General features: G+C 39.8%; 1 protein-coding gene across 1 annotated transcript in view; it reads left to right on the top strand.

The window, feature by feature from the left end:
- NUDT3 (nudix hydrolase 3) overlaps window positions 1-25431 on the top strand; it is a 112520-nt gene that overhangs the window by 79009 nt on the left and 8080 nt on the right. The window contains exons 3-4 of the mRNA XM_037134396.2: window positions 21245-21289; window positions 22466-22550. Coding sequence (XP_036990291.1) covers window positions 21245-21289; window positions 22466-22550 — 130 coding nt within the window. The remainder of the gene's footprint in view (window positions 1-21244; window positions 21290-22465; window positions 22551-25431) is intronic.

The raw sequence follows: 25431 nt of genomic DNA, 5'->3' as shown, positions 1-25431 counted from the left end.
TACTGAATGCATATCACTTTCACACCATCATAAAGTCAAGGATCATCTGTGTATTGTATTCTTTCCTCTCTTTTTATAATTTTTATCTCCACATTTTTACTTTGCATGCTTGAAGAATTCTTCAAATTTTGGCCTTAATGTACCTCCACTTTTCTGCCATATTTAATTAGGTATTTGTTACCCTCTCTTGGGTTATTAGTGTTTAATAGTAACGGTGATGTTATTTAAAAACTCTTTTCTGTTTTTACATTGCTTTCTATTTGTGACAGCTTGCTATTGTTTTCTAGTTGTAATGTCTTCTTGAACCTTACTGAATAAGGACTCATTTTTTTCTTGTAATAACCCTGTTTTGTTAATGATTAGATTGGTTCCCTTTTTCAACTGCTGTTCCTTCAGATGTTTGAATTTTCTCTACATGTTCTTTGAGTGAAATTTGAAATTGTTTAGTAGTCGTAGCTGAAATAAACACCTACAGTGATTACAGCTTTTTTCTTAGGAACAATTTCTTCTTTGTAGCAGTCTTTGCTTTTCTCCAGGTCATATGCCTCGGGGGTGACTACATTCCACCATCCTGCTGCACATAAACTCATTAGTCTTTCCAGGACGTGTGTTCTTCATACCCTGCAGGGTTAGAGTTCTGCTGACAATTCAATTCCCGCTTCAAACATGGAGTGTGTCGAGAGTGATGGGGGGCTGGGGCAGAAGATTCCCTTACTTTCCACCAGTCTCACCTGTGCTTATTATTGCTTTTCCATTCATTCCACTCTTACCTGCCAAGATTCAAGTTTTCATTTATGTCAGTTGTTATAGCAGGAAACTTTGACTGAGGGAGTCAAATATATAGGCTTAAAATTATCTAGCGTGTGTCTTTATTTAGCTTTTCCTGAATTCTAAAATTGTATCAAATTCATATTTGAAATTATATCAAAATCATATATGTGCATAGTATATGGTTCAAAAATAAAACAAGACTGGAAGACTTAGAATGAAAAGAAACATTAAGTAATTCCTACTCAGTGAAAACACAATAGTTAGTACCTTATTTTTTGCCTCATACTGTCATTGTCTCACTAAAGGTTTTGCTAATTAAAAATTTTATATTGAAAACCACTTTCCCTTAAAATTGTTAGTATTATTTTCAGTGTTGTGGACAATAAGCCTAATGCTAAATTAGTACTTATTCCTTTGGAGGTAGCCTACTTTTTTCCTTCTCTTTATTCCTATAATCAATCCCCATTCCCTATACTGTAACTTTACATCCCCATGGCTATTCTGTAACCACGTATTTGTACTGCTTAATCCCCTCACCTCTCACCTATTCTCCCACACTCCACTTTCATCTTTTTATCTTTAACCTTTGGCATTTTAATTATGATCTGTCTTGGGCGGGCCTCTTTGCATCCATCTTCTTTGGGACTCTCTGTGCTTCCTGGACTTGCATGTCTATTTCCTTCACCAAATTAGGGAAGTTTTCTTTCATTATTTTCTCAAACAGATTTCCAGTTTCTTGCTCTTTCTCTTCCCCTTCTGGCACCCCTATGAAACAAATGTTGGAATCCTTAGTTGTCCCACTGGCTGCTTACACTATCCTCATTTTTTGGATTCTCCTTTCTTCTTGTTCTAATTGGTTGGTTTTTGCTTCTTTATTTTCTATATCATAGATTTGTTTCTCATGTTCATTCACTCTACTGTTGATTCCCTGTAAATTGTTTTTTATTTCACTTAGTGTAGCCTTCATTTCTCATGGGTTTTTTTTTTAATGCTGCTGAGGTTCTCACTAAGTTCCTTGAGCATCCTTATAACCAGTGTTTTGAACTCTGCATCTGATAGATTGCTTATCTCAATTTTGTTTAGTTCTTTGTCTGGAGTTTTGATCTGCTCTTTCATTTGATTTGCTGTTTCTTTGTCTCCTCATTTTAACAGCCTCCTTGGGTTTGTTTCTGTGTATTAGCAGAACTAGCAAAGCAATCAGAGCTGCTTTGACTCTGTGTCTTGGTAGTGTGGCCTAATGTAGTAGGTGTCCTGTAGGGACCAGTGGCTCAGCCTCCCCTGTCACCCATGCTGGGTACTGAAGGTTTTTCCTCCATGTAGGCTGAGTATTCCCTCCTCTTGTAGTTGATTCATGGTTGCTGTTTGCAGATCAATGGGAGGGATTTACCCAGGCCAGTCAGCTGCAAGGATTGGCTGTGACCACTGACCACGAACCTCCACCCTCCGTGGAGAATCAGCTGTGCAGGGGCAGGGTGGTGGTGCTCCAACATGGTCTGTAAGTATCCACTGGGTGTACTGGCCCTGGGTTTTGCCAGGTGGTGCAAGCCGAGGTCAGCCCCTACTTGCGTTTTGCCCAAGGCCACCCTGCCTGAGTTATAAAGCAGTCTGAGATGGCTGCTACTTGTGCTAGGCTTGGAGATTCCTAGGTAAAGCCAAGCTGTGAATGTAGCCTGCTAGTTCATGTCCAGGGGCTCACTGAGGTGAGCCACTGCTTGTTTGAGAGGATTCAGGAAGTTGGGAAGCATAAGCGTGGGTAGGCCCATCCATAAGGTGGGTAGGGTGGAGTCTTTGGGGATCCCCAGTTCAGATCAAACAGTGTTTGTTAACCAGGTTGATGAGATCTTAGATACAGCACCAGTCTACTAGCTCTGTGTCAGGAGGGCCCAGAAAAGGACAGTGGCCTCTGCCACATATCTCAGCCTCTCCCTGTGTACCGCTGGTGCCCACAAGCTGCCTCCCTGGCACCAGGACCCCCTGGCACCAGGCACCAGAGTGAGTGTGTGAGTAGGTAAATCTGTGTGTGGGTTCTTTAAGAGGAATTGCTTGGGGCTTCAGCGTTTCTTCTACTGACTCAATCCCTGCTGGGGTTTTTTGTTTGTTTTGTTTTGTTTTTTGTGGGGTTTTTGTTTGTTTCTTTGTTTGTTAAATATTTTATTTATTTTTTAGAGAGCGAAAGGGAGGAAGAAAGAGAGAGAAACATCAGTGTGTGTGGTTGCCTCTCTCACACCCCTCACCAGGGACCTGGCCCGCAACCCAGGCCTGACTGGGAATCAAACTGGTGACCCTTTGATTCACAGGCCAGCACTCAATCCACTGAGCTGCACTAGCCAGGGCAGATGAAGCCTGCTGGTTTTTGCAGCCTGAAATTGCAGGGACTTAATTTCCTGGCACTGGAGCCCTGGGCTGGGTGGCCTGGGGTGGGTCTGGCACTCCTTGCTCCTGGGGTATGCCTCTGAAATACTTTTTTCTTTTTTAATTTTAATTTTTATTTCTATTTTGACATTTATAATTCTGTTGTTCTTTCATATTTGATACTAAGAATTTTTTAAAGAAAAAAATTTTAAGTTCATTTTATTGATGATCCTATTACAGTTGCCCCATTTTTTCTCCCCTTGATTCTCCTTCACCCTATACGCCCCCCCACATCATTCCCCACCTTAGTTCACGTCCACGGGTTGTACATATAAGTTCTTTGGCTTCTCCTTTTTCTATGCTAGTCTTAACCTTCCCCTGTCTATTTTGTGCTTACCAGTTACTTATGCTTCTTATTCCCTGTACCTTTTTCCTCCCATTCTCCCCCTCTCTATCCCCACTGATGAACTCTCCGTGTAATCTCCATTTCTGTGGTTTTGTTCCTGTTCTAGTTGTTTGCTTAGTTTTTGTTTTTGTTTTTTAGATTCAGTTGTTGATAGTTGTGAGTTGGTTCTCATTTTACTTAGTTTTTTATTTTCTTTTTCTTAGATAATTCCTTCAACATTTAATATAATAAGGGCTTGGTGATGATAAACTCCTTTAAGTTAACTTTATCTGGGAAACACTTTATCTGCTCTTCCATTCTAAATGAAAGCTTTGCTGGATAGAGCAATCTTTGATGTAGGTCCTTGCCTTTCATGACTTGGAATACTTCTCAGTCCCTTCTTGCCTGTAAGGTGTCTTTTGAGAAATCAGCTGGAGAGTCTAATGGGAACTCCTTTGTAGGTAACTGTCCCCTTTTCTCTTGCTGCTTTTAAGCTACAAATTTTTAGAGCCAGAAGTTTTGAGGTTTTAATTTCCTACGCTGGCACCCTGGGTTGTGTGGTTTGTCTCTCTCCCCAGTTGTTCCTCCTGGCTTATCCACACATGAATGGGGAACTCCCATCTGCCCTGGTCCACCGCCTTGGCAAGGCCTCTTAACCCGGCTGCCTGTCTCTGCCCCACCTACCAGTCTTGATGAATGTTTTTTCTTTACTCCTTGGTTATCGGACTTCTATGCAGTTTGATTTTCTGGCAATTCTGGTTGTTTTTGTTTTTAACTTAGTTGCTATCCTTTTGGTTATGCAAGGAAGCAAAGAGTTTCTACCTGTGCCTCTGTCTTGGCTGGCCCAGCTCTCTCACTGATGAATATACAGGAAGAAGTAGGAAAGAATGTTGGCAGGATCTATGACAAAGGATCACTCCTTCATGAATTTTTTACCTACCACATCATGGATGTGGGATCAGCCTATTCTGCACCTGTGCCCCTCCTCCCAGTCTGGATGGATATGGTTCCTTTAATTCCATAGTTGTCAGACTTCCATTCAACTCAGTTTCTGTCAGTGTTGAGTGATGGTTGTTCTATATTTTAGTTGTGATTTTGTTGTGGTTGTGCGAAGAGGCGAGCCATGTCTGCCAACATCGCCATCTTGACTAGAAATCTGTAACTTTTATTAATTATATATTAGACCCTTTAGATTGAGCCTTTACTCTCTTTTTTAGTGAAAGGAAGCAAGTGGGGGAGAGGGAGAGATGGAGAAAAAGGGAGAGAGAGAAACACCAATTTGTTAATCCATTTATTTATGCATTCATGTTGCCCAGACTGGGGATCCAACTCACAACCTTGGTGTATCGGGAAGCCTCTCCAAACAGCCGAGCCGCCTGGCCAGGGCATAAGTCTTTACACTCTTTTCCAGTTGTATTTTTGATCTCTTACTATGTTTTAGGAAGTTTTATTTACTTATCTTGCAACTCTTTTAATGAATGTTTTATTTTAGCAATCATTTGTAAGTCCTAAGATAACATTTTATTCTTTGTTGCTTTTATATACATTTTGTTCTTGTTTAGGATGCTGCAGGTTCTCAAGTTTCCTTAAGGATAAGAACTCATTTTCTCCAAGTTTTCTTGAATTTTTCTTTTTACCAGAGCCAGTTTTCATTGGCTTTTTTTTTTTTTTTTTTTTAAATAGAGAGAGGAAGGGAAGGAGAGAGGGAAAGAAACATCAATGTGTGGTTGTGTCTCCCACATCCCCTACTGGGGACCTGGCCCACAGCCTGGGCATGTGCCCTGACCGGGAATCGAACCAGCAACCCTTTCATTTGCAGGCCTGTGCTCAATCCACTGAGCTACACTAGCCAGGGCTCATTGGCTTATTTCGATCTTTGATTCCTTTTAGTGACTTTCTTTGGGTATCAGGTGGTCGTGGTTGTCCCATCACAGTCACAATTGAGGCAGTAGCAGCACTGAATGAGCAGATATTTCGATTGCCCTGCAGGGAAGTGAAGATGCTGTGCCAGGGGCCTTTAAAGAATGCTACAACAGGAGGACTTTATTCTGGGGATGTTTATAGATATATAAGCTATAATAGGTCCTGGTTTCTTTGTTTTTCTGCTTCAGTTTGAGCCTGCAGAGTTGGCTGGGTGATAGATGCCTGGCTCCTGGCCATTTTCCTTGTGTGGGGATGGCCGTTTGGTGCTCAGACCTTTGGCTGTCAGGACCCTTCTCACTTGTATGTACTCTGGGTGTTCCTGACATGTCCTGTCCTGGAACCTCGCCAGCATCTGGGAGCTGAGCTGGCTTCTTTTGCTTTTCTTGCCTTTCAACCCTAATTCATCAGCCTGTATCTTGGAATTTTTTTAATTTCTCTGCTTCCACCAGCTTCTTGCCAATCTTACTCCCCTACTTCCATTTTGATGGAATCTGAGGAAAAAGAGGAGGTAATATGCTTAGTCAATCTACTACTACATTTTTTAGTTAAAATTTTTTATTTATAGAAGTATATCTCTCTCCTCTTTCCTTTGACTCTGAAGAAATACTATGAATATTTTTGTTGCCTTGGCTGGTATATCTCAGTGGATTGTGTGTGGGCCTGTGAACCAAAAGGTTGCTGGTTCAATTCCCAGTCAGGGCACCTGCCTGGGTTGCGGGCCAGTCCCCAGTTGGGGACACATGAGGGGCAACCACACACTGATGTTTCTCTCCCACTCTTTCTCCTTCCCTTCCCCTCTCTTTAAGTAAATAAATAAAATCTTTAAAAAAATTTTTTTGTCCTTCTGAGCCAGCTATTTTCAACCTTTTTCATCTCCTGTCACATATAAACTAATTATTAAAATTCTTCAGCATATCCCAAAATACATTTTTTGCCAGTCTTAGCAGAAAAATAGGTATAATTTTGATTCATTCACACCAGACGGCTGTTGTTTTGACTGTTGTCATTTCTTTTCTTATTTGACAATCTAAGGGGAAAGAGGTCAGTGCCCCCTAAGTCAGGTATTATTACGTAGTTTAAGAAGTCTCGTGGCGCACTGGTGCGCCGGGGCACACAGGTTGGAAACTGCTGCTCTAAGCTGACCACCCAAGATACTGGACAGTGATATCTTGTTTTCAACAGATAAAAAATTCTAAGTAGGTCATGTTTTTGTAAAAATTCAGTCATCTTTATGGATGATGTATCTCAAACACTAGCAGGCTTTTAAAAGAATCACTCTTTAGTCAAAGAATTGATATGTATTATTTCTTGTTTGTTACTTATTTTACACTTACTAGGAGGACCTGATTTAAAGATTAGCTCTCTTTTATTGCAAATAACTACTCCTAAATTGCCTTTCAACCATTTATTAAAAACTGGAATTTTTTCATAAAGGTATCTTTTTACTAAATTTATCTGTCTATATTATCACACATAATTTAATGCTACCCATTGATGAATAGTTAATTCAGTGGCTTAGTGTAGAGATAAGAATCTGCCCTCTTAGAGAATATAGTACTGTATTTGAGCTGGTTTGTGTTGGAACTCTGAACAGAGACTGAATTGCTGGGATAGGTGCCAAGCGCATTCTGCTAAATGAATTGAGTCCAGATGACTCTTCCAAAAGAGTCGTATTTACTTTCCCAACCAGCTCCACATTCCAGGAAAGGAGTTTTAGTCATTAGGAAGTACATCCACAGCTTACTTTTTTTTTTTTTTTTGACTCCAGTACAACTCGCAGTGGTTTCAGCAAATAACTAAGTGCAACTCTGGCCTCTAGAGACTCCACAATCTTTAACCAACAGCCACTGTTCCTGAGCAGGTCTAACGTACCTAGCTGAGGTGCCACTTAACAACTTCCTCTTAACTCATTGAACTTGCGAATGCAAATTGCCTGGCATAGAGCTTGTTTGCTACACAGGAAATATATTTAACGACTCAGCTTCTAACTCATCTTGAAGGGATCCTATGTAGCTCAGTGAAAGGCTAAGTTTCCAGGTTAAATCTCAATAGATGTAACTTGATTTCACTTAAACTTATTAATTAATAGACACGTACTTGGCTTAAAAAAGAAAATAAAACTTGCCAAATGTTGTTTTCAAACACAGTAATGCTGAATCACTAAGGATGAAGGCATTAAACCAGGTATATTGGGCAAATACTAACCAGAAGAAAACCGATTGTAATATCAGACAAAGTTGAATTTAGGTGGAAAATATTTAAAAGGATAAGAGGGACATTTAATATTGATTAAAGGAACAATATACCAAGACAAACTGCACTCATGAATTTATGCACACCTAGCAAACTTCATCTGTGGGGAAAAGTTGACAAATCTGTAGCCATATTGAAGAAAATATGACATATTTGTATGTCATATTTTGACATACAAATGTTGACAAAGTTGACATATTGTAGCCATAAAACATCTGATTTAGAAACTAATAGAAGGTACTATTAGGAAACTGGGGAAATAAGAATAAAATCTGCCCATTTGAAACGTATGATTTCAAACTATAAATGAATATAGTTGGTCAGTGAGATGTTTACAGTAATGTCTTTTCTATAGATTACCTGGATACAAAAGCAAGCACTTTTTTTTTCTTCATTAAAACAACTATATACTAGTAAAAACTGTCATGATAGTATTAATGTGGGGAAATTTTGAGTATGAAATTCAGGGATAAATTACTGCCCATGGTCTGTGTCTTCAATATTGTAAGCAGCAGCCATTAATATAATTTCAGATTAACACCAGTTTTGTTCCCCGATAGCTGGGGCTAAAACAGTATGTGCTGTTTTAAATTTCTACCTCTAGCAGGTCTTTATTGGAGGGAGTTTATCTTTGTGTTTTTATGTTAATTATTCTATTTCCTATAGCTTAGAAAGTAGGGATGACAAATACAATGTTTTAACCTTTTCTTGGAGGAAAGGAAGTACTCTTGAATATTTTCACTCGTTATTGTGATGGGATTAAGCGACCTCTCTGTGGTCATTTGGATTAGATAAACTTAATCTCAGTAATGTGCTGGTAGCATAAATATCGTGTTTCAACAGGAAATTTTACTTGTAAGTCGTTAAACCTTTACAGCCAGTTGGGTTGGGGGAGTCACGACACAATTTGGCATCTCACTAATAGGGGCCTTTCTGCCTGTAGTAGGGGAGCCCTTTGCCCTTCATGCCCACTATGCAGCGAAGGAGTCTATGAAGCTGATTCGACTTGTCAGTTTATGCAAGCCTATAACCTGCTGAGGGTTTTTTTTTTTTAAAATGATTTCTCTTTTTCTGTGTGTCCCTTAGTACTTGGCAGATGTTTTCTTAGTGGAAATTCTCATTTTTTACCACATAAATAAACTTGAAAAAATTGCTCCCCCAAATTATGTATTATTATTTTTAAGAAAGAAAAGAGACTTAAAAGGAGCCTAGGTATTTTTTTAAAAACTACTGAAAGAAATACATACTGTTTTGAGTAATTTAGAAGAGTTTTTTTTTTATTCACTGACTAGTATTTTACTCTTTTAGAATGAATATCAAAACAGATAATCTTGGTTTTCTTAGGCAAAAACAGGTTGAAACTGGTGGGTTGGCTTTATTACATAAAGTCTCTGCTATCAAGTTTTATTCTTTAATAATGTTACTTACATTTATAAACTATAGCTTACATTTTAGTTCAGTCTGAAATCAGTTATTTTGTTTTTTATTTCTCCCTTATGTAATGAACACCTAAATGTTTTACACAGATTTGCATTGCTTCTTTTCCTCTTAAAGCTCTCACAATTAATATATTCTAAACTTGAAAACAGTGGTATTAATCAACAGAAGAAGTGTCATTGGAAGATTTAATTTTCTATTTCCTATATGTAATACTACTAAAATGTGTAAGCCTTAACAGTTTTACTTTTTTCTTAAGTTAGCTTTATGACAGATGTTTTCATTCATTTCCATAAAACAGGAGGAGATAGGTCATTGTGCTTGCTGTTTATCCCCCCCCCCATGAAGTGGTGCAGGTTAGGGTATGTTAATCAAGTGAGCAAGGTGGGATATGTAAAATGTAAAGAGAAGCTGTATAAATCACAGTATAAAATTATGAAGTTTTGGAATTGTAAAATGTACTGTATTTATATGTAATTCTCATTCTAAAAGTTGCCACAAAGGCTGAATTGGAAGCTTCATGTCTGCATGAAATTTCCTGTATTTTTAATGTGTATGAGGGCTTGATTTTTCTTGAATATTAAAGTCTGCCAATTGCTATGAACAATAAAAAAAAAAGAAACTAATAGAAAATGCAGCAAATAGTGAGAAAAATTGGATTAACACCATTAGCAAAGTTGATCAGATAGCTATATTGAGAGAGAACTTTGCGTCCAACAAAGAATATAAAATTTTCTCAAGCACACATGGAAGAATTATAAAAGCTAACCATATGTTAAGTTTTAAAAGAAATATTAAAAATTCCAGCCCTGGCTGGTATAGCTCAGTGGATTGAGCACAGGCCTGTGAACCAAAAGATCGCGGTTCGATTCCCCGTCAGGGCACATGCCTGGGTTTCAGGCCAGTTCCCAGCAGGGGCCAGTTCCCAGCAGGGGATGGACCAGAAGCAACCATACATTGATATTTCTCTCCTTCTCTCCTTCCCTTCCCCTCTAAAGATAAATAAATAAATTTTTTTTAAAAAAGAGCATACATTTAAAAAAAAAAATTCCAGTACATCAGCAACACAGATTATATGTGCATACTCTGACACAGTACAGTAAACTCAGAAGTCAACAATAGATCCAGCTTGACAGAGAAAGAAACATATTTGGAAATAGAAAAAAATGTTCTAAATAATCCTTGAGTTCACCAAAAACTTAGTAAGCAAATAGAGATAAACAGTTATGCAAGTACTCTATCATGACTTACAAGATGCCGCTCATTTAGTTCTTCGAGCCTTAGAAGTTTTTCTTAGAAAGCAAAATAGACATTAAATAAACTAAGCAATCAATTCAAGAAGCTAGAAAAAACAACTGGGAACTGGGTGTGCTCAAAAAACATAAAAGGATGGAAATAAGGGACAGGGCAAAAACGAATAGAGAAAAATAGAAATGATCAACAAAACCAAAGTAGGTTATTTTTATTTGTCTAATAAAACAAATGAGCCTCTCACAGGACTGGTAAAGGAAATTTTAAAAGAGAATGCAACAAATAAATAAGGAACAAAAAAGAAATAGCAACAGATATAATATAGACTTTGAAATTAAGAGAATGCTAGGAAGAGCTACAAAAAAATTGAAATGTTGATAAAAGTTTTTTAGGAAAACAACCATGCTCAAATCTACTTAAGAAAACCTAGAAAACCTGTATGTAGATCATTAATCCTTATGGAAATTAAGTAGTAATCACCCTTCTTCCCCAGAATAAATACCAAGATCAGATTAGATTAATTATACCAAAATTTCCAAAAATACATATTCTTTTTTAGTCCTCACCCAAGGATACATTTAGAGAAAAGAGCGGGGGCTGGGGTGCGGGGGAAGGGGGAGAGAGAGAGAAAAAGATACCAGTCGATTGCCTCCTCTGTGCACCACAACTGGGGATCAAACCTGCAGCCTTTTGATACATGGCACACTACTTCAACCAACTAAACCACCCATCCAGGGCAAAAAATGCGTATTCTTACCTTAATTGAACTATGCTAAAGAAAGATAACTATATATCTCTTGTAAAGCTGTTATAATCTTGATCAGCAATCATCAAAATTTTCTGTCAAGGAGCCAGTATGGCTCAGTGGACTGAGGGACTGAGTGCTGGCCTGCAAACGTGAAGGTTGCTGGTTCAGTTCCCAGTCCGGGCACATGCCTGGATTGCAGACCAGGTCACCAGCTGGGTGCATGCAAGTTGATGTATCTCTCACACATCAAAGTTTCTCTTCCTCACTGTCTCCCTCCCTTCTCCTCTCTCTAAAAATAAATTAATAAAAATTTTAAAAACATTTTTTTAATCTTCTGTAAACAGGGTCAGATAATAAATATTTTTAGACTTTAGAGCTTCCAGTCAAGATGAAAGCATGGGTAGACACACTTCACCTCCTCACGCAACCACAGGAAGAATTACAACTAAACGTCAAAACAAATAAGACCCAGCACTGTCAGAAAATCAAACTGTATGGAAATCCAACAACCAAGGATTTAAAGAGTCCATAATCAGGACTTCCGGCCAAGATGGAGGCGTAGGTGGAAACACTGTGCCTCCTCATACAACCAAGTTTAATGACAACAAAGTTTTAGTAACAAAATCGCAACCAAAACACAGAAAATAGAATTGTACAGAAGTCCAACAACAACGAACCATTCAGCCAGACTGGTAAGAGGGGCGGAGCCAGCAGCTGGTGGAGTGTAGTTACGCAGGAAAAATCGGCCAGAGCAATCCAGGTGTGTAGGGGGTGGTTGGCAGATCCCAGGAGCAGGGTGGCAACGGACAGACCCACTGAGGGCATAAGGTGGCAGGCTGACTGCAGTCACACATTCGAGCACAGATAAACCAGGCGAAGGAGTGAGCAGTGAGGCCGCACAGGCCCCAGCAGCTTTCGGAAGCAGTAGAGGGGACTGCTATTGCCCCTCTCTGACCCTGCCCCCACATACAGTGTCACAACCCAGTGACTGGGTCACCCTGCCCTAGTGAACACCTAAGGCTCCACCCCTCATACATAATAGGCACCAACAGACCAAAACATTATGGCTCAAGAAACACTCAAAGCCCCAGAGCCAATAATTCTAAATGACTAAGAGATAGCCAACCTATCAGATGCACAGTTCAAAATACTGGCAATCACGATGCTCACAGAACTGGTTGATTTTAGTCACAAATTAGAGGCTAAATTAATTTAAAGGAAGGGAAATGCACAGGAAACCAATAGTGATGGAAAGGAAACTGGGACTCAAATCAAGGGAGTGGACCAGAAGGAAGAAAGAAACAACCAAACAAAAGAATGAAGAAACAAGAACTCAAAAAAAATGAGGAGAGGCTTAGGAACCTTCAGGACATCTTTAAATGTTCCATCATCCAAATTATAGTGGTACCAGAAGGGGTTGAGGAAGAGCAAGTGGAAAACTTATTTGAAGAAATAATAAAGGAGAACTTCCCCAATCTGGCAAAGGAAATAGACTTCCAGGAAATCCAGGAAGCTCAGAGAGTCCCAAAGAAGTTGGACCCGAGGAGGAACACACCAAGGCACATCATAATTACATTAGCCAAGATTAAAATGAAGGAGAGAATCCTAAAAGCAGCAAGAGATAAGGGGACAGTCACCTACAAAGAACTGCCCATCAGACTGTCTGTCAGCTGACTTCTCAAAAGAGACGTTCCAGGCAAGAAGGGTCTGGAAAGAGGTATTCCAGGTCATGAAATCCAAAGACCTACATCCAAGATTGCTCTATCCAGCAAAGCTTTCATTTAGAATGGAAGGGCAGATAAAGTGCTTCTCAGATAAGATCAGATTGAAGGAGTTCATCATCACCAAGCCCTTATTATATGAAATGTTAAAGGGACTTACCTAAGAAAAAGAAGATGAAAAATATGAACAGTGAAAGGACAGCAAACTCAGTTATTAACAACCACACCTAAAAGGAAAGCAAACTAAGAGGACAGCTAGATCAGGAGCAGAACCATAGAAATGGAGATCACATGGAGGGTTAGCAACAGGGGAGTGGGAGGAGGAGGAGGTACATAGAATAAGTAGCATAGATGGTAGGTAAAAAATAGACAAGGGGAGGGCAAGGATAGTATGGGAAATACAGAATCTAAAGAACTTGTGACACATGGACATAAAACTAAAGGGGGGATGGTGGGGGAGGGGTGTGCAGGGTAGGGGGGAATAGGACAACTGTAATGTCATAATAAAATATATTTAAAAATATAAAGAAGCCATATTCATCCAGATGGGTAGGAGGGGTGGAGACTTGGAGAGGTAAGGAGACACTGTGGGAGGCATGCTGCAGAGAGGGCAGCAGCAGCTGAGCTGTCGTTTCCTCCTCGGGAGCAAGCAAGCCTAGCCCCAGGCCAGACTGCATAGCCCAGTGTTCCAGAGCAAGGAAGATAAATCCCCATTACTTCTGGCTATAAAAACCAATCAGGGTTGGGGCAGTGGAAGAAACTGCCAGATCTTCAGGAGATTCTCCCTTAAAGGGTCTCAAGGTCTTAGAATGTTCACAAACCCCACTGGCTCTGGGATTCAGCATCATGGCAACAGCTGGAAGGGTGCCAGTTGCGTACGAGTAGCGGGTGAAGTGACTGAAAACAGGGCAAGTGCCAGGCAGACCTCCAGAAGCCAGGCAGTGGCCCTGTCCCTCCACACAGTAACAAAGCAATGAAGTGGGTTTCCTCACCCTGGTGATTATGTAAGGCATTGCCCCACATAATTTACAGGTGCACTTTTCTACAATAGGCCATGCTACTAAGACAGGGAGTCAAAGCAGCTCTATCTAATAACACAGAAACAAACACGAGGAGCTGCGGAATTGAGGAGTAAAAGAAATATTGCCCAAACAAAAGAACAGAACAAAACCCCAGAAAAAGAACTAAATGAAATGGAGATGCAGAGTTCAAAACACTGGTGATCAGGATGCTCTAAGAATTCATGGATTATGGCAATAACATAAAGGAAGAAATAAAGGTTAAACTAAGTGAGATAAAGAAAAATCTACAGTCTAAGGCCAGTCCACACTGAATGTGCCTAATCTCGTCGTATCTTGGAAGAAAAATCTACAGGGAACCATCAGTGAAGGGGAGGAAGCCAGGATTCAGATAAATGATTTGGAACATAAGGAAGAAATAAACATTCAATCAGGACAGCAAGAAGAAACAAGAATTTAAAAAAACGAGAGACTAAGAAGACTCCAGGACATCTCCAAAAGGGCCAACTTGCGAATCATAGGGGTGCCAGAAGGAGAAGAGGAAGAGCAAGAAATTGGAAACTTACGAGAAAAAATAATGAAACAAAATGTCCCTGATTTGGCAAAGCCATGTATATATTTAATGGACTATACCAGACATACAAGTCCAGGAAGCAGACAGTCCCAAACAATTTGGACCCAAAGAAGACCACAGCATGCCGCATCATAATTAAAATGCCAGAGGTTAAAGATAAAGAAAGAATCTTAAAAGCAGCAAGAGAAAAACAGAGTTATCTACAAAGGAGTTTCCAGAAGACTGTCAGCTGATTTCTGAAAACTTTGCAGGCAGAAAGGGCCTAGCAAGAATTATTCACAGTGACGAAAGGCAAGGACCTCTACAACCCAGATGACTCTATCCAGCGAAGCTATCATTTAGAACCAAAGGGCAGATAAAGTGCTTCCCAAACAAGGTAAAACTAAAGGAATTCATTATCACCAAGCCATTATAACATGAACTATTAAAGGGACTTATTTAAGAAAAGGAAGATCAAAACTATAAACATTAAAATGGTAACAAATTCACAACTATCAACAACTGAATCTAAAAAAAAAGCAGACAAACAGAATAGGAACAGAATCATAGATACGGAGATGTGGAGGGTTATCACTTGGGATGGGGAGGGGGAGAATGGGGGGAAAGGTAGAGGGGATAAGTATAAATGGTAGGCACAAAATAGACGGGGGGAGGTTAAGAATAGTATAGGAAATGGAGAAGCCAAAGAATTTATCTGTACACTCCGTGGACTTGAACTGGCGGGGAGGGGAGGATGCTGCAGGGAAGTGGGATACTGGGTAGAGGGTGGTAAAGGGGGAAGAATTGGGACAACTGCAATAGCATAATCAATAAAATATATATATAAAATATTTTAGACTTTAGAAGCCATAAGTGTATGTCACAAATATTCAACTCTGCCATTGTAATGTCAATTCACCCTTGGATAATACTGTGAATGAATGAGCATGGCAGTGTTCCAATAATACTTTGTCTACAAAAACCAATGACAAGACAGATTTGGGTCATGGGCCATAGTTTGCGAACCCCTGATCTCGATAATTAAGAATAGAAAAGAACAATAAATTCTCACATACAAACGTGAATGCAGAAATTCCAAGTAAAATAAGGGCAAATAGAATCTAGAGCTTTCTCAAAGTATCATAAAACTGGATTATCATAAGAGTACAAGGATAGCCCAGTCTTAGAAAATATGTTTATGCAATTTACTTTATTAAGAAATTAAAATAGAAAAAATTATCTCAGCAAATGAAGAAAATTACTTATTAAAATTCAGTACCCATATGTTGAAAAATAAAAGGAAATTTCCTAACTTGATAGGGTATTTAACAACACCTAAACAAATATTACATTTTTGAAACTTCAAAACATTCCCATGGCAGACAGGAAAAAGATAATTATGCCTGCTGTCATACTGCCATTGAACCAGGGCCCTGTCCACTGGAATAAGACAAAAATAAATAAATTATAAAGATTGGAAGGAAGATACAAAACTGACATTATTTGCAAATGGTGCAACTATTAGAAAACCTAAGGAACGCAACAGAAACTAATAGAACTAGTAAAAAGCATTTAGAAGGGTTGCAAGAAACAAGCAGTGTTTCTTTAAAACCTGCAGTAATACATTAGAAAACATGTAACTTTAAAATACATATACCATTCACAATAGCAACAAAACAAAACTAAAACTAAAGTGCCTTACTATAGATTAATAAAGTGCACTGTCTTTGCAATAAAACTTTGTTGAAGGTATCAAAAAAAAAACAAAAACCTGAGTAAATGGAGAGGTATAATCTATTCTCGGATGAGAAGACTAAATATTATAAAGATACGAGTCTTTCTCAAATTAATTGAAAAATTCAGTGATAAAACGAAGAATAAAGGTATGAAAATGGAGGAACTAGTATAAAGGACACATGGACAACAACTAAGGGGGGTGGAAATGGGAGGGAGGTGGGGAGCACTGGGGGTGGGCTGGGATGGGAGTAAAAAACAGAAAACTACTTAAATTTTTTAAAAAGACAAAAACATTTTTAAAAGATATAAAAATGGCTTCAGAGCTTTTGAAAAACAACAGAAAAGGGAAGTACCTTCCTAGTTATTAAAGCTTTATTAGTTAAAATCATGTTATATTAGTACATAAATTAACAACTAGATTAGTAAAACAATAATAACCATGGGTCTATTTTGGAGTCTCTAGACCACTGGCTATTTGGGAATAAATTTCCAAATTTATTTTGGTGGACCATAGTATAAAACTGTCAAAGTATTGTAAGAAATACAGGAGACTAACTTTATGCCACTGGGATAGGAATATGTTTCTTAAAAAGATACTAGATACACGAAAGGAAAAGGTCAATAAAATCAGCAGTGGCTTATAAAACATGTTTAGCAGAGGACATCAGAAACAAAGATAAAGACAAGTGCCAGACTAATAACAAGTATTTACCCAGAGGCATTAAGACCATTAAAATCATCAGCAGTCAAATAGGAAAAATAGGTAAAGTGTATGTAATTCCCAGAAAAAGAAAACTGAATGTTCATTAAACATAGGAAAAAGTGCACGATTTTAGTATAAAAATAATACAGTATAATTTTACACTCATTATAATGACCTGAACTAAAAAGACTGACATGAAATATTTAAGAGGAACAACAGTGATGAAAACTTGTACACTGCCCACATACTTGGAGAATAGATCAGTTAATGTTATATAACAAACTATCCTAAAACTCGGTGGCTTAAAAGATTAAGTATTGATGTTTGCTCACAAGCCCCTGAGTCAGTTTCTGTGTCAGCTGGACTACTCAGCTGTCTGCAGCCAGCTCCGGGTCAAGTAGGAAGCTCTGCTGACCTTATCTGGGCCCTTGCACATTTGGGAGGTTAGCTGGCTGGAGGCTGCTTTGTAATATCCTCAGCTAAGACAAATGTTCCATCCTTTAGGAGACTAGCTCACAGGTCCTCAGCAGAGTTGCAGAGAAAAAGTGGAAACTGGAAGGCCTCTTGAGGTCGAGGCTTGGATGCAGTATACCATCTTTCTGCATTCTTTTGGCCAAAGCAAGGCACAAGGCCAGCCTAGTGCAGGAGTGGGTAAATAGGTTCTATTTCTTTCCTTTTTTTTTTTTTTTTTTTAAGACAGAGGGGAAGAGAGGGAGAGAAACATCAGTGTGTGGTTGCCTCTCCCATGTCCCTCACTTGGGGACCTGGCCTGCAACCCAGGCATGTGCCCTGACTGGGAATCGAACCAGCAACCCTTTGGTTTGCAGGCTGGTGTTCAATCCACTGAGCCACACCAGCCAGGGCAGGTTCTATTTCTTGATAGGAGGATCTGTAAAATTACATTTCAAAGGATGTGGATACAGGGAGAGGTAGTGAGTTGCAGCCATTTCTGCAGTTGATCTGCTGTAGGGAGCAACTTCATATGTGGGGAAATTGGATGTATTTTTACCCTGCAATCAGAAATTTGACTATTAGTAGAGATACTAAACTCCCACACATGGTAGGTAATAAGAATATGTACAAGGGAGTTTTTGTGGTTTGGTCACATTTTTAAAAATAATAACAGGACTAAATGTCTACCAACAAGTAAATGGATTAGTGTGATAAATTTTTAAAATAGATTACTGTCCAACAATTCAAATGAAATAATTAGAACTACATGTATCAGTATAGGTAAAACTCGGAGACGTGGTATATGTGGAAGTGGCAGAAGGTATGTTTTTTAATTGAGTAGAGAAACATACAGAAAACACTATATACCATTCATTAATAATGGATATGTACCTAAGTTGTAACGTATAAAAACATGCAAGAGAGTGATAAACACTAAATTCATGTGAGTAGTTACCTTTGGCAGGGGTAGAGGGGTGCAGAAGGGCCTTCAGTTATACCAGTAGTTTTATTTCTTTGGAAAAAAAGATACAAAATGATACATTACTATTTGACAAAGATGGCTAGTGGTGACCTGAATACTTATTACTTTATTTTCTTTAAAAAATTTTTTAAAGATTTTATTCATTTATTTTTAGAGAGAAGAGAAGGGAGGAAGAGAGGGAGAGAAACATCAGTATGTGAGAGAAAGATCAATTGGTTGCCATTCACATGCCCCCAGCCAGGAACCTGGCCTGCCACCCAGGCATGTGCCCTGACTGGGAATCGAACCAGTGACTGTTGGGTTTGTGGAACAGTACCCTACCTACTGAGCAACACCACTCAGAGCTATCTTCTTTACTTTTTAACATTCAAAATACTTCATTTAAAAAACAAAACACCTGGGTAGGGATTTGCTGGACTTAAATGGAAAGTTATATGCTTTGAAGACCATTGTTTTTGTTTGTGGGTTTCCTCACATAGATACTTGGATTGGGGTTTCTCCTCTGAGCTCATTTTGGGGCTGGACTTACTGCTTTAATAAAGGAAACTTTTATACTAGCATTCCCTTGAGTGTACACAATTTTTGTTTTGGGATAACCAGTCTTCTCACAGAGCTACCTTTTAAATCAAGAGAAATAGCAAGAAGCTTTCCCATCCAGGTACCAAAATACCCAACTAAATGTGGCTTCAACAGCACCGGTTAACTTTCTCATGTAAGAAAATAGAGGCAGGTGATTATCTCATTTCTTCAGCAGCTTGGCAGTGTCAGGATTTGTTTAGCCTCTCGTAGATTCCCTTGGCCTTCCCCTTATGGTCAGAAGATGACTGCAGCAGCTCCACGTTTAGGTCCCCACACGAAAAGCAAGGAGGCATTGGGTTTTTTTGTACAGTGCTTTTTATCATGGTGGGAAGTCTTTTTCCCAGCAGCCCCCTGGGGACACCGCCTCAGGAGCCATTTATCCAGAACTGGGTCACTCACCGCACACCCAACAGAATCTGGACCTTCCCTGTGGCAGGGCTTCGGCAGAGAGAATGCCTGTGGGCTAGACAGCCATCGGTGTCTGCCAAAATGCCTACCTTAGAATGAAACATTGGTTTCTGAAGGTGATGGCTCACTTTGTACCCATCCTTAACAAACAGCAAAATAAGGGTTCTTTGTGGTGGATCATCGTAGCAGTGGGCTCAATGGCCCATCCACAAAAGTACCTCTGCCCAAGTCTCATGTACGTCCTGGGGTGGGGGTGGGGGTGGGGGTGAGGGTTCCCACTAGAGGAAAAGATGGGGAAGTCGCACAATTGATCCAGCTCGTTGCAGATAATACTTCCAATCTCAGTAAAACACTGTAAAGGAAAAAAGACATTTGAAAATTTTTTTCTTTTTAAAGAATAGGCAGTTGCTCAGATTATTTTTGTTAACTAGACCTAAAATGGTAGAGTACTGTATACTTTGAAGTTCAAGGAAGCACCTACCTGCATATGGTTGGATAATAAAGGCCAGTAAATAATTTATTTGAATTTCTCATTTGTGGCTGAGAAGGACTTTTAAATAAAGTCTCCTTCTCTGGATTAAGGGTTTTTGACATATAGATAGAAATTATAACTGCTTCAAATGATTTTGAGAAAAACAGGTTCATACCAACACCCTGACTGGACCACCTTACATACAGCCTGGATCAAATCTTACCCCCAGTGTCTGAGCAGAGTACGTGTCGAATGTGACCCTGCAAGGGTCATGTGAGGGGTAAAAATAACCGTCCAATTGCTTGTAATAGCATTGGAGAGAGAGCTGAGAGATGAAGGTTGGACTGTGGAAAATTATGGAAAAGTAAAATGGTTACAGTGGACCGACCCTGTGTTGGAGGACCTTCACCTATGAGGAATCTGTGTCTTTTTCAGCACTGTGACTTTAAAGAACTGAAATCCTCTTTCTTACTAAAGAAGAGCCCCCTCCTAAGAAAACTGCTGAATCTCAATTTTAAAAACTGGTAGATATGGGAATATTTCTTTGCTTCTTTACCATGGAATCATTGGTAGGATCACCTTAGTAGAATTCTCACAAGTAGAATTCCCTAAATGTTAACATAAAACTTGAAAGAAACAAAAGAGGCAAGTAAAACTATTGTTAGTTTCTATAAGTTGAAGATTATAATGAGAAGTGAAAATAAATGCCACTGAAATGTCAGTGTTCAAATGGCAGCATTGTTTGAATTGCAGTAGACTTTAAAAGAATGTGTCTGTTTCATAAAGGAAAATGCCTTTTATTTGTCCCAGCTGCATGCAACACAGAGTAAATCCAGGGTATATGTTGCTATTGAATACAGAAATTATTATTAAATAAAAAGTTTTAAGTCATACAGAATCATTGTAGTGTGAAGTTGATTTGTGCCCTTAAAATTTGAAGACCATTTTCTAAACTTTTGCTTTAAATTTTTTTTATTGATTATACTATTATAGTTGTCCCAGTTTTTCCCCCTTCACTCCCCTCCACCCAGCAGCCCCCACTCCCTCCAGCAATCCCCCTCCTTTGTTCATGTCCATGGGTCATACATGTAAGTTCTTTGGCAACTCCATTTCCTGTACTTGCTTTTAACATCCCCCTGCCTATTCTGTAACTACCAACTTGTACTTCCGAATCCCTTCACCTTCCCCCCATCCCCCCAGACCCCCATCCTCACTGGCTACCATCCCAGTGTTCCTCATGTCTTATGATTCTGTTTGTGTTCTGCTTGTTTGCTCCAGCTTGTTTGCTGGAGACTAGGGGCCTGGCCTGCAACCCAATGTGCCCTGACTGGGAATCAAACCTGTGACCTTTCTGTTTGCAAGGGGGCACTCAATCCACTGAGCCACACATCTGTCTTTTTGTTTTTTCATTTCCATGTTACAAACTGCTCAGAAGATTCAGAAAAAGGCGACAATATAAACCATCAGTGTGTTAATTTTATTTTCCTTACTTTGCAGGCTGGAGTAAAAGGGACATTGGGAAGATTAGTCGGAATTTTTGAGGTAAGTCTGTTAAAATCTTTGCACATATGGTATCATATTTTAACCACATATATCTTTGTCATAGTCCATCCAGATGCTGTAACAAAATTTCACATACTGGGTGGCTTATATATAATAAAAATTGATTTTTCACAATTCTGAAGGCTGGAAGTTCAAGATCAGGGCAGCAGCAGATTCAGTGTCTGGTTGAGGACCTACTTCCAGGTTCATTGACCACTGTTTTTCTGTGTCCTCACATGGTAGAACAGAGAAGGTTGCTCTCGAGGTCTCTGTTTTAAGGGCACTAATTTCATTCATGAGGGTCAGCCCTCATAACTTAATCACCCCCAAAGACCACCTCCTACTGCCATCACATTGAGGATTAAGATTTCAACATATGAATTTGGGAGGGGCATAAATACTCATTCCATTGTAGCCTTTGTCTCCTCCAAGCAGCCAGAATATTATTTGTATTATTTACTCTATCTCTGCCTCCCCTCCTTTCCTCTCTAAGATGTAAGGAGGGGTAGATACTGTATTTTGCCATGCATAACGCACACTTTTTGCCCAAATTTTTGAGAGAAAAATAAGGATGCACGTTATACATGGGTATAGTAATCTCATGTATAATGTGCACAAAAACATGGGTGTACATTTACACAGCAAACTGCGGGTAAGTGTAGAAAAGAGAGAAACAAGGAAATCGAACTGGGGTAGAGATTTGGAGGAAGGTGGAAGGAAGTGAGAAGTCAGGGAATAAAGGTGACCTGGGTTCATAGGGGCGGGAGGGTGTGGGACATGATTGGCTGGCTGGCTTGTATCGATGAGGCCTCGCCCGTCCAGCCTCCTCTTTCTGGTGCCCACCTAGTTAAATTTACTTGGTGCCTTTTTCTTGAGAGGTCATGAACTTCCTGCTCACAACTTTTCCATGAAGTTGCACTTAAGGAAAGGAGAAGGGAAAAAAGAGAGTAAAGCCTTGGCTCTAGGAACCCGGCCAAAGACCTTACCCTCAAATGCAACTGCGGCATGTTTTCAAGTAGGACGTCTGGTGCTATTTCATGTTCGACTGTAGGCTGGTAAAATGTAAAAGGAGCCTGTGTTTAAGCTCTCTGTACATACGTGTGGGAGTGCGCTTCCTAAGTCCTCTCAGCCCCATAAGGAATAACTCTTCCTCTGTGCTCCTCCCTTCGCCCTCAGAACCAGGAGAGGAAGCACAGAACGTATGTCTACGTGCTCATTGTCACAGAGGTGCTGGAGGACTGGGAAGACTCAGTTAACATCGGTAAGTCACCCCAGGTGGCCTCCGAAGAGCTTGCCATCGCACAGGTCGTTACTCAGAACGGAAACAAGCCCAATGAGAAGAGAAGTTACGGGAGGACAGCCTTAATAAAACAAGCATGTCCATTTTTAAACTTGTGAAAGTTAGTATTTTGAAGTGTTTAAAAGAAAGCTAAAGTTGGATACATGGTCAACAAATAGAAACATGGCCCACGAGAAATAGGAAATGTTTCTAAGAATCAGACTGGATCCTCCTTCATGATGCCAGGCCCATGCTGGCCACAGAACCCTGGGTGAGGGCAGGACCTGGGCTGTTCCTTGTGATGCTTATTCTCGTTGTCAGAGACAACTGTTGGTTTGGTGGCGTGAGCCCCTCTGTGGGGTCATTTTGCAGGTCAGAGCAGCGGGAGTAGTTCCCAGTGCCATTCGCGCCCCTGGCCAAGGTGCCCAGCTGTGTCGTAAAGAGCTGTTGTCTTTGATCTCTGGGTCACTGTCGGGTGTGTTTCTTTTGAACTAAAAAACTAAAGCGATGGAATGGCTGGTTCATGATGTAATCTTTTGCCTCTGAACAAAAATATTTTTTAGAAAAGTGTAATATTAATTTAATTTGTTTTAAATTGGTAAACAAATAAAACACTTGCCAAACCTCTGCCTGTATGCTTTGCCATCGGGGCCCTCGCACTGCCGATTTGAGCGTTTCATAGCCCTTCAGTTTTTAAAGGCTTTGTGTCTGGTAAGATGCAATGTGGTTAAGGTGTGGGGAGGATATTAAAAATAGACTCCTTGACAGCTGGTGCTGGGTCCTCAGAGGGAGGCAGAGATGAGTGTGGCATGGCCCTGTCTCAGAGCACTCAGTCGGGCCGGGGTCTCACACTTGGAATATGGATCTTTAAGGTACTGCCACAGTATAGCCTTTCACCTCTACTCTGACCTCTGACAGCTGACCGTGATGTAGTGATCTAAAACACGGGGAATAAGGCCATGAGCCTTCCTTCATATGAGCCTTTTTCAGATGAAAAACTGGGTCTTAACTGTACAGCTCAGTGAATTATAAGTGATTTAAGGTACTTTCATCTGATGGAAATGTTAACTGTTAAACACATAAAAGTGCTTAGAAAATAGTTTCGGTGAGTGAAATAGAAATATATTTCTATATCAGCAGGATACAGAAATATATATACACTATACATACACACGCACACTTAGTGTTCCATTGAAATCATAATTTGAAATGAAATAAAGAATTGCCAGTGGTCAAGAAAGGGTAAGTGCGCTGGCTGGGGTGTGTGAGACCGGCCAGCACACACGCGGGGGTCAGAGTGGGTGCGATTCTTAGAAACGATTCCTATTTCTCATAGGCTCTCCGTCTTGGAGAGCAGTTCAGCACTACGTATCATGAGCCCTTTAGAGTTCAGATGTTTTATTCTTATAATCTCAATTCTATGGATCTTTCCCTGAGAGGTTAAAAAAAAAAAAGAACAAATAAAGATTTTTTAATTGTTGTATTATTTATAATTAAAATCATAGGATATTTATGTTCAGTGATAGGGAAATGGTTAAATGAGTAACAGCACGTCCATGCCAGATGTTATGATGTAATGCATAGCCATTAAATGTTATATTTTTTTACCCTGGCGAGTGTGCCTCAGTGGATTGAGTGCCAGCCTAAGAACCAAAGGGTTGCTGGATTGATTCCCAGTCAGGGCACATGCCTGGGTTGTGGGCCAGGTCCCCAGTAGGGGGCACATGAGAGGCAATGACACTGATGTTGCTCTCCCCTTGCCCTTCCCCTCTCTCTAAAAATAAATAAAATCTTTTAAAAATGTTTTTAATAACATAGAAGAATGCTTAAGAAGCACTGTGAAGTAAAAAAGAAATAACAGTAATAGTAATAATAAAAAGCAAACTCTTAGAGCACATACCACGTGCCAGGCATTGTTCAAATACCATACATAGTAATATCCACAACAGACTTGTGAGATAGGTCACATTTATTATCGCTCTGTTACAGACGAGGAAAATAGGGCACAGAGAGATTCAACTAACTTGCACAGTTCATTAGAGCCAGTGATGTGATTGGAGCTCAGCATATTAGCATAGGCGCCCATGTTCCCACCCATAACACTGTATCAGAGCCTTTCGGTATTTGGAGCACCTTAAAGCATGATTCAGTCACAGTTGTTCCAATACACTGTCTTTTTGAAACACGATGAAAAAAGAGCAAATGCACCAGGGTATTGAGAGTGGTCATTTCTGGTTTATAAGATTATGGGTAATTATATTACACTTTCCTCTGTTTTCCCAACTTTAAACAGTGATATTTTATTATAAAAATAAATAAATAAAAGATTTTAAAGCATGTATTAAGAGGAAGACCAAGTAAGAGATGGACTGACTGAATAAAGGCAATAGGCCTGAGCCCGCAGAGGCTGAGCAGGGCTGTTGAAGACAGAAGACGGGACACTGTGGACAGAGCCAGTTCAATGGCACATAACACATATTTTATAAAAGAAAATAGACTGAAAAGTTAAAAGTGATTGCGTCTAGATTTTTTTTGAAGTAATATTTTCTATTATATAGCTGTATTACTCATAAGTTTTTTTAAAGTGAGTAACTGATTATAAGCCAGCCATCTGGTAATTTTAGAAGCTTGATGCTTAGGAGGGGGCGTGCTGGTTGGGCCTCAGGCTCTGAGGGAGCCGAGGCAGGCCCAGCCCGAGCGCCGTGGCCGTGGGAAGCCGCCTGCTGCGGTCTGTCTGGAGGGCCGCGTCACACCATCGCTGTCAGCAATTCAGTTTTCGGATTTCTGCATTAGACGTTTGTACAGTATTTGAAGCATATAAATTGTGCTTGCTTTCACTCCCAAAAGAAAATAAATAAAACAT

This window comes from Artibeus jamaicensis, unplaced genomic scaffold (genome assembly GCF_021234435.1).
Source record: "Artibeus jamaicensis isolate MK-2021 breed Jamaican fruit bat unplaced genomic scaffold, CSHL_Jam_final contig_1539, whole genome shotgun sequence".
NCBI classification, from domain to species: domain Eukaryota; kingdom Metazoa; phylum Chordata; class Mammalia; order Chiroptera; family Phyllostomidae; genus Artibeus; species Artibeus jamaicensis.
This window is presented reverse-complemented; position numbering and strand designations above follow the sequence as displayed.